The sequence below is a fragment of the Chrysochloris asiatica genome, unplaced genomic scaffold, assembly GCF_000296735.1.
Source record: "Chrysochloris asiatica unplaced genomic scaffold, ChrAsi1.0 scaffold00404, whole genome shotgun sequence".
In the NCBI taxonomy this organism is placed as follows: Eukaryota; Metazoa; Chordata; class Mammalia; order Afrosoricida; family Chrysochloridae; genus Chrysochloris; species Chrysochloris asiatica.
In genome coordinates, this window is record NW_006408922.1 from 580,094 (window position 1) to 589,268 (window position 9,175).

At 49.4% G+C, this 9,175-nt stretch overlaps 1 protein-coding gene across 1 annotated transcript; it reads left to right on the forward strand.

Moving 5' to 3' along the window:
- Positions 1–377: 377 nt before the first annotated feature.
- On the forward strand, positions 378–8,147 carry GATA1 (GATA binding protein 1 (globin transcription factor 1)). Its single transcript, XM_006876656.1, has 6 exons — positions 378–475; positions 4,467–4,705; positions 5,185–5,562; positions 5,667–5,812; positions 6,938–7,063; positions 7,637–8,147. The coding sequence occupies exons 2-6, from the start codon at positions 4,486–4,488 to the stop codon at positions 8,006–8,008; spliced, it is 1,242 nt and encodes a 413-aa protein (XP_006876718.1). The 5' UTR covers positions 378–475; positions 4,467–4,485; the 3' UTR covers positions 8,009–8,147.
- Positions 8,148–9,175: the final 1,028 nt, after the last annotated feature.

The following is a 9,175-nucleotide window of genomic DNA, read 5'->3' on the forward strand; positions in this document are numbered from 1 at the left end:
GTAGCTAGGATGATTCACATACATAAAGGCCCAGCTCACATGTGACCCAGACACAGTAGGGGCTTTACAAGTACTCATGGCAAAGCTCGAATAAGTTAAGTCATGAAACCATATCTGCTATTTTCAGGTTATCTGGTTTTAATCCATTTCACTTGGCTGGACATTGAAGTCCACCACAGCCCAAGGCAAACAGGGTCCAAGAATTCACAAGGTAGACAGGTGGGTTCAGAGAGGACCCCCAGTGTCCATGAGGTGCCCCACAGCAGGGAGCCCGCCCCCTCCCCTGGACCGCCCCACCCACTGGGGCACCAGCCACTCCCTGGAGGAGGGAGGAGGGTGAGGGGAGGGAGGGAGGAAGGGAGGGAGGAAAGGAGCCTCAAAGGCCAAGGCCAGCCAGGACACCTCCTGGGATCACACCAAGCTCAAGCTCGTCACATCCTTGAGGCAGCTGAACCCTCCGCACCCACCAGCACAGGTCAGTCTTAGCTCCCAAAGAGCCCCCAGCAAGGCAAACCCCATATCTGCTGTCCCTTACCTCATGGCTATTCCTCTATTTTGCACCAAGCTCCCCAATACACTACTAGTCCCCAAAGTATTTGCCACCTCTGAATCCCTTCACAACTCCCTGATACCTACCTCTGTCTTTCCAAACCCCATCTCTGTATCCAAGTCTACCTCCCAAGCCCCACCTTTCTGCCTTGACTCCAATCCACTTCTTCCAAGACATCTCTGTTCCCCCAGTCCCTTAACTCTGCTTCTCATGGCTCAGGTCTGTCTCCCAAAATCCTATTTCTGCCCACTAGGACATGCTTTCATTACCTCAAAACCTTACCTTGGCCCCAAATTTGACTTTCACTCAGACGCTTCATTGCGTTCTTTCCCAACCCTCACTTTTGCTACCCCAAGCCCATTTCTGCTCCCAAACCTCTCATCTGCTCTGCAACCTGTCTATATCCCAAACTCCCTCTCTGAACCTCCAAGCCTCTCTCTGGCCCTACCAAAACTAGCTCTAGCCTCTGACCCCCATCTCTACCTTTCACACTTGGTATATGTTCCTTGTGATCATCCGGAATCACTTATTCCCTCCAACCTCCCGCATGCTTGCCAAAATATCTTTCTTTGTCACTTCAAGCACCAAGTCCATGAACCCTCATTCCTGCATTACTTGAACCCTATTTCTGCCCTAAAACTTGTCTTTGCCTGCTACCCCAAATCTCATTTTAGCCTTAAACCTTCCTTCATCCAAATTCGATCTCAGCTTCTCAAATTCCACGTGTATTCCTATAACCCATCTCTAATCACCAATTGCATTTTTGTCTGCCTAAACCCACCTCTGACACCTAAACTCCACCTCTGTTCCAGCAAAACCCTTGAATCTCCCAAACTGTTCTATGATCCTCAAACCCCAATTCCAACTTCTAATCTTTAGCTCTGACTCAAATTTCACATCTGATCCCCAACCCCCTTTTTGCTTTCCCAACCTATTTCTGAACCCAAAACGTGTTTCCTGAACTTCCAGACTTGTCTCTGCTCAAAATTCATATCCGCTTCTCCCAAACTCCATGGTTACATCTCTCTCTGACTGACTCCTCAACCTCACGTCTTACCCCAGAAGTCTGCCTCTAATCCCCTAAGCCTCCTTTCTGACCCTAAAACTCCATCTCTGCTCCTTTCAGTCCCTTGGGACCCTCCCTTGAGGGCTGGGGCAGGGCTGTTACCTGGGGTGAGGGGCTGGGGCCGAGGGAGAGGCGAGGGTGCCAGGCTGCTGTCTGTTGCCGTTGGGGCAGCACTTACTCTAGTGGGGCAGCTGATAAGGAGTTTTCATATCCCCCAGCCTCGAGATAAACTTTATCTCTGTCCAGAGAGTGATAACTGGGGGTGGGGGGGCTGGGCCCCTGTCATGGGAGGGGTGGGCAGCCGTGGACCTGACAAGGTGCTAAGTATAAGGATGGGGGGCAATGGGACTGGAGCAGGTGAAGTGAGAATGAGAGGATGTGGGAATAACATGGATAGAGGCAGAAAGAGAGCAAGTGAGACAGAGGAAAAGGAGGGAGAAACAAAGAGAGACAAATGAGGAGGACAACAGAGATAGAGGAAGAGGGAAAGAACAAGTGATAGAGACATGAAAAGAAGGAAAGGAGAAACAGCTAGAAACAGTGAGTCAAAGAAAGAGCAAGGGACACAGAGAGTACTCTCTCTTTCATACGAAAGAGAGTTTGAAAGAAAGAGAGTTTGAGAGAGAGAGACCTAGAACAGAGAAAGAAGATAAGATACAGATGCAGAGAGAGATAGTCCTAGATAGACTCCTGAAAAGACAGAGATTAACAAAGATTTAGAGAAGAGAGAGTTGGAGGCTAAGATGGAGAGATCATAGACATCCTTCCCAGGAAAAGACAGTAGGACGCTAGGGCAGAGAGGGGGTAGTGGTGGATGCATTCACAGGCCTGTCTCTTTTCCAGTTCACCCCAACTCTGGGCCCAATCCTTACCCTGTCAGCACAATGGGTCATGTAGGTGGGGTTTTATTCCATCCATGCCACCCTATCCTACATGCAAGGAAACTAGGCCCCTCAGATTCACAGGGCTTGGCAGTGGCAGGACTGGAACCCATGTTTCCTGGTTCCCTTTCCTGGGCTGTGAGCAGTGGGGTATGGTCAGGGGTGTGGGAATCATGGAAAGAAGGCCAAGAGGTACCAAATAAAAGGACAGAGGGAAGAGGCAAACAGGCAGAAAAAGACAGAGTGAGAGACTCAGAAAGACAGATGGAGATGGGAAATGCCGAGAAGCATTCAGAGAGGTGAGTGCAGAGGGAGAGAGAGACACACACAGATATATAGTGTGAGATGAGAAAGAATGAGAGAGAGAGAGAGAGAAAGAAACAGAGATAGAAATAAAGACGGAGAGAGACGATCAGAGATAAAAACACAGGGAGACAGAAAAGGAGGGGAAAAAATAGACATTCATAAAAGCACACAGAAAGAGGGCCAGATATATTGTAGAAGCATAGAAAGAGATGGGAGAGAAAGACCGTTAGACTTGGAAGAAACAGAATTAGGGAGATAGAGATATGAAGACAGAGAGGTAGAATGACAGACACACATAGGGAAAGACAGAGACAAAGAGGGCAGCTGGAATCTCATAGGTCTCAGCTCAGCCCCTACCACCACCTCCTATCTGGTAGATAGGGAAACTGAGGCCTAGGAATGGTGGCGATTGAAGGAGCCTGAAAACAGAACTATGGCAGGGGAGAAGGTAGGGGTAGAGGGAACACCTCCCACCTTGCCCCCTCTTGGAGGAAGCCGGTGGCCTTGGGGCAATTTCAAAAGTTGGGCGGGGATGGCAAAGATAAGCAGTGGGGGATACTGACCCCCCCATGGGGCAGGGAGGAACTGAGAGGGCCCCCTGTCTGTAGACCCAACGGAGGTGGGGGAGGGGGAAATCAAACCGGAAACCATGGGGTTTCTGAGAAAGTCAGAGGGCAAGATGTAATAGATAGGAATGAAGTTAGGGAGCATGGGAGGGTGAACCCCAAAGACCCAGAGGGGCTACCAAGGGATTCAAGGGACCCTGTGTCTACACCATCCCACCCCACCCAGACTCTTCTGGGCAGGAGGGGGGGTACAGGGGGAGGGGGAAAATAAGAAGAGGAACTAGAGGAGGAGGAGGGGAGGAGAAGATGAGGAAGGGAGAGAAAGATGATCAGAAGAGGAGGGAGAGAAGAAAGATGAATTAGGAAGGAAGGAGAGAAAGGAGAAGGGAAAAGAGCAGAGGAGCTGGGAGAAAAGGAGTAGTAAGAGGAAAGAGGAGAAGAGGAGATGTAGAAGGGGAAGAGGGGATGAGGCTGATGAAAAAAGAGAAGGGAAGAGAATGAGAAGAAAAGCTGGAGGCAGAGAAGAGAAGGAAGGGAAGGAGAAATGTGGGAGAAGGGAGAGGAAAAGGTAGAAGGGAAGAAGAAGAAGAGAGCAAAGAAGAAGAGAAAGTCAAGGATGAGGGGAAAAGGGAGAAGGAGGGAATGAGGAAGGGGAGAAAGAAAAGAAGACAGGTGAGGAAATAAGGGAAAAGAAGACATGGGAGGAAGAGAGATGGTACAAAGGGAGAGAGAGAAGAGGTGATAAAGGAAGACAAGAAGTAGAAGAGAAGGAATAGGAAGGAAGAAGAAGAAGAGAAGGAAAAAGAAGGGATGAAAGTAGAGAAGGTAAAGGAGGGAGGAGCAAGCAGAAGAAGATGAGAGAAGGGGAAAGATGGGAAGCGAGGGGATGGGGTGGAAAACCAGGGAGAGATGGAGGAGGAATGGCAAGAGAGGAGAGAGAGGAAAAGGAAAAAGAAGAAGATGAGGAGGAGGGTGATAGGAAGGTGGAGATAAGGAATATGGGGAATGAGAGGACAGAGGAGAAGGAAGGAGAAAGGAGAGAAAGAGGAGGAGGAGGAGAATTCCTGTGTCTGAAATTCCCCCTTCTATCTTCACAGATTAAACCGCAGAGGCCCCATGGAGTTCCCTGGCCTGGGGGCCCTGGGGACCTCAGAGTCCCTGCCCCAGTTTGTGGATCCTGCCCTAGTGTCCTCAGCACCAGAGTCGGGGGTCTTCTTCCCTTCTGGGCCTGAAGGCTTGGATGCATCAGCCGCTTCCACTGCTCCGAGCACCGCCTCTGCTGCAGCTGCTGCACTGGCCTACTACCGGGACACTGAAGCTTATAGACATTCCCCAGGTAACTTCGTTAGGTGGTGGTTTTGGCATTGGTTGGATGCTGTTGGGGTTGCCATGGAGACCTTCAGTCAGGTCAGATTCCCACTAGGAGGTCATCTTGGAAATAACTGGAAGCTTTTCATATAGATGTATTGACCACTCCCCCTAGTTAAGCCCAGACGTGGGAACTCCAATGCTCTTCAATCTGCCATATTAGGGCAGCCATATTGAGAAGTAATATTGGAAACATGTGATGGGTGCCATAGTTGTCAAATGAGTCATTCGCACAATCTATCTGGAAAGGTTGAGGTTATTGCAGTTGTAAGAGTGACCAATAGAGGTCAAGATATAAGACTCACCCAACTATTCTGGAAACCTGTGGAAAGGTTGGAAACTTGACCACTGTGTTGGACACCATTGCACTCTGAAGCGGGGTGTGGTGACCTAAGACTGACCTCTTCTCTTTGTTCTTCCTTCTGTCCCATATCCATCTTCCAACAGTCTTTCAGGTGTACCCATTGCTCAACTGTATGGAGGGGATTCCAGGGGGACCACCATATGCTGGCTGGGCCTATGGCAAGACTGGGCTCTACCCTGCCTCAACTGTGTGCCCCACACGTGAGAACTCCCCTCCCCAGGCCCCTGAAGATCCAGATGGGAAAGGCAGCACCAGTTTCCTGGAGACCTTAAAGACAGAGCGGATGAGTCCAGACCTCTTGACCCTGGGGCCTGCACTGCCTTCATCACTCCCTGTCCCTAGCAGTGCCTACGGGGGCACCGATTTTTCCAGTGCCTTCTTCTCCCCCACTGGGAGCCCCCTCACTCCAGGGACCTATTCCTCACCTAAGCTTCGTGGAACTCTGCCCCTGCCACCCTGTGGTGAGCTTTTCAAAAGGGGACAGGGAGGTTAAAGTGGGGTTGAGTGATCTAAGACAAAGTTGATCTGAGCCTGGCTCCCTCTTCTCCTCTACCCACTCCACCAGAGGCTAGGGAGTGTGTGAACTGCGGAGCAACAGCCACTCCACTGTGGCGGAGGGATAGGACAGGCCACTATCTGTGCAATGCCTGTGGCCTCTATCACAAGATGAATGGACAGAACAGGCCCCTCATCCGGCCCAAGAAGCGCCTGGTAAGATTCCAGGGGACTACTGTTCTCACCCTGAACACCCTCATGCTGGGTGAGAGTCCCTGTCCTCTCATCACATATGAATCCTTGTCCTCATAATTACAGGAATCTACTGCCACCACCCTGTTTAGGAAGCCTGGTCCTAACACTATACAGAAATCCTTGCCCTTGTCCTATACAGACAACTTCCTGTCATTCTGTATAGAAATACCTGCCTTCCCCTCAAACAGGAATCTCTGTCCTCACCCTCTACAGAAAATCTACTTTTCATCCTGTATAGGAACCCCTGTCTCCATATAGGAACTCTTGTCTTTATCTAATACAGAAACCCAATTGTGTACAGGACCACCTATCCTCAACCTACCTTGGTCGCTGTGCAGTCATTTTCAACTCATAGTGACCCTATATAGGGTTTCCAAGAAGTGGCTGGTGAGTTTGAATCACCAACCTTGTGGTTCAAAAGACCTTGCAGTTCAAATGACCTTGCGATACCAGGACTCCTTTTAGAGGCTTCAAATGGGAATCCTTATCCTTAAGCCATACAGAACCTCTGTCCTCATTGTGCACAGCAGTGTTTTCATCCTTGACCTCACATTGAAATCAGCTTGGGGTGCTTCAAAATAACTGGGGGCTGCATCCCTTCCCCCAGACTTAATTGGTCTTGGATACTCTCTGAGCATCCGGATTTTAAAACTCCCCAAGAGATTCCAAAGGAGCTCTGGTAGCGTAGTGGTTAAACATTGGTCTGTTAACCAAAAGGTCAGTAGTTTGAATCTACCAGCCACTCCACGAGAGACAGATGAGGCTTGCTGCTCAGTAGAGATGATATTTACTACCTCTGAAATCCTATATAGGGTTGCTATGAGTTGGAACCAACTCGACAGCACACCACGACCAAGGAATTCCAATGTGCAGCCAATGATATAGTGTCTCATACAATATAAAAAAATCCCTTATCTCATACAGGAAGTTCCATTCTTACTCCATACAGAATCCATAGGCATGCACTCTGTAAATACCCCTATTCTCATTCTGTACAAGAACGCCTACTATAGGAGCCCTGCCTTCCTGACATCCTCTGTGAACCCCTTCTCCCCACTTCCATCCTCACATCTTCTCTTCCCCCAGATTGTCAGCAAACGGGCAGGCACCCAGTGCACCAACTGCCAGACAACAACTACAACGCTGTGGCGAAGAAATGCCAGTGGGGACCCTGTGTGCAATGCCTGTGGCCTCTACTACAAATTACATCAAGTGAGACCCTGCCTCTCTGAATGTCCCTTCAGCCTTCACTCTGCTCTTGCTCTTCCCTGAATCATCTCTTCCCATTAAAACCCTTCCCTTCTCCTTTCTCCCTTCCCTTTTCTTCTTCATCCCCCTTCTCCCATTTTCCTTCCTACCTGTTTGCCTCCCTTTCTTTCCTCTTTCCTCCTCTTGTATTTCTCTCCTTTCTCCTTCCTTCTCTATTAGTCCTACTCATTCATCCTCCTTTTTCCCTTTCTACATCTCCTTTCTCCCTTCCACTCTCTCCTCTATTATTCCTTTATTCTACTTGCTTTTCCTTCCTCCATCTCACGTTTCCTTCCGCCTCCCCTTGTCCCCACCTTCAGCTGTCAGCTGACTTTTGCTTCCCTGCACTTGACCTGGGGCAGCTCTTTGGAGGCTTTCCCGAGCTTAGGACCTCACAATATTAGGATTCCTTAGGAATTCCTATTCCTTGAGCTGATTCCCTATTCATAAAAATAAGGTGTAGAGGGGGTATGCCTGGTAGAGACATAAAGTTAAGTGTCTGAAGGTGGAGAATACCCATGGCCTCCCTTTTGACAGGTGAATCGTCCACTGACCATGCGGAAGGATGGAATTCAGACTCGGAATCGCAAGGCATCTGGAAAAGGGAAAAAGAAACGAGGATCAGGCCTGGGGGGTACAGGAACAGTCGAAGGCCCGGCTGGTGGCTTCATGGTAGTGGCTGGGGGAAGTGGCAGTGGGAATTGTGGGGAGGTGGCCTCAGGCTTGACACTGGGCCCACCTGGTACTGCTCATCTTTACCAAGGCCTGGGCCCCGTGGTGCTGTCAGGGTCTGTTAGCCATCTTATGCCTTTCCCAGGACCCCTGTTGGGTTCACCCACAGGATCTTTCCCCACAGGCCCCATGCCTCCCACCACCACTGCCACTGTGGTAGCACCACTGAGCTCATGAGGGCAGGGGTGGTGTCCTCCCCCCAGATAAGAACAGTTGTTCTAGCCTGCTGCGGTCTTTACAATCCAACCCTCCGGGCCCTAGACACCCCCTGGCCTGGACCTTTAAAGCTTTTGTACAATAAAAACACCAAAGTCCTAAACCTGGAGGTGTGGTTCTATGTGTGACAAATACATAAAAGCTTTAGGTGGTGTGTGCAGTTGGACTTGTGTGATTGTGCATGACTCTGGATGATCTTTGAGATAGTGATGGTATATGTACTAGGTACAGGATGATACACTGATATACATTTTTGGAATGTTGAACAAGTTATGACAATGTGTGGAAGCATAACAGTGTGAGCATAAGGGTCTATATATCAGAATGTGCCAAGATTTCCATACAAATCTCTGTGTGTATGTATATCATGAGGTGCCTATGCCCTACAGCGTCTCTCAGTGGCTGACAATATGAACAGCTCAGTGCACATTTGTTTGTGGACATATCACCATGCATAGTTTCAGTAGGTGGAAGTTAAGGACCCTCTTCCAAAAGACAAATTCAGGAAAGGGAAAGGAGTGGGACTGGAATGGAAGACTTAGGGCAGTGGGGCTGTCAGGGCAGTCGTTCTGTCATTCACCTCTGTCTCTCTCACCACAGTTCAACCTGAAGCACTGCAGAAGCTAATGAGAGAGGAGAGAATGGGAAGACAAAAGAGTTTCTGGAGTTAATATTTAGACAATGCCAACTCTCTCCCCAGCACTCATCTGGGTGCACTGCTTCACTCATAGTGGAGTCTGCCTTCCATTTTAACAAACACTTACATGTCCTAAGCCACACAGCTGGTAGTAAGGAGCAGAGCCCAGCAGTCTGGTTTAGCCACTCCATAGCCCCATTTTCTGAGGTTCACTGTGGATCAGGCAATCGGCTGGGAGGCTTCCGTTGCATTTGTTCACTGAACCCTGGAAACAACACTCAGGAGACAGTATACTCATGCTCATCTAACTAATGAAAGAATGAGGCTACAAGTTGCTGAGTAACTTTCCCTTACCACACAAGGAGTGGATTTTGGACGGGGTAACCTCCCCACAGAGAGAGTGATGCACACTCTTAATTGGGCTGCTTTTCTGTACAGCTTCACCCCTAGAGCCCCAGAGATGGGGATTATGAAGCCCTTATACCCTTGAA

Bases quoted from the DNA above. Each gene is read 5' to 3' on its own strand.
- GATA1 (XM_006876656.1), top strand. From the start codon at position 4,486: ATGGAGTTCCCTGGCCTGGGGGCCCTGGGGACCTCAGAGTCCCTGCCC. The intron at 4,706-5,184 runs GTAACTTCGTTA...ATCTTCCAACAG, and splicing joins AGCTTATAGACATTCCCCAG to TCTTTCAGGTGTACCCATTG. The intron at 5,813-6,937 runs GTAAGATTCCAG...CTCTTCCCCCAG, and splicing joins TCCGGCCCAAGAAGCGCCTG to ATTGTCAGCAAACGGGCAGG.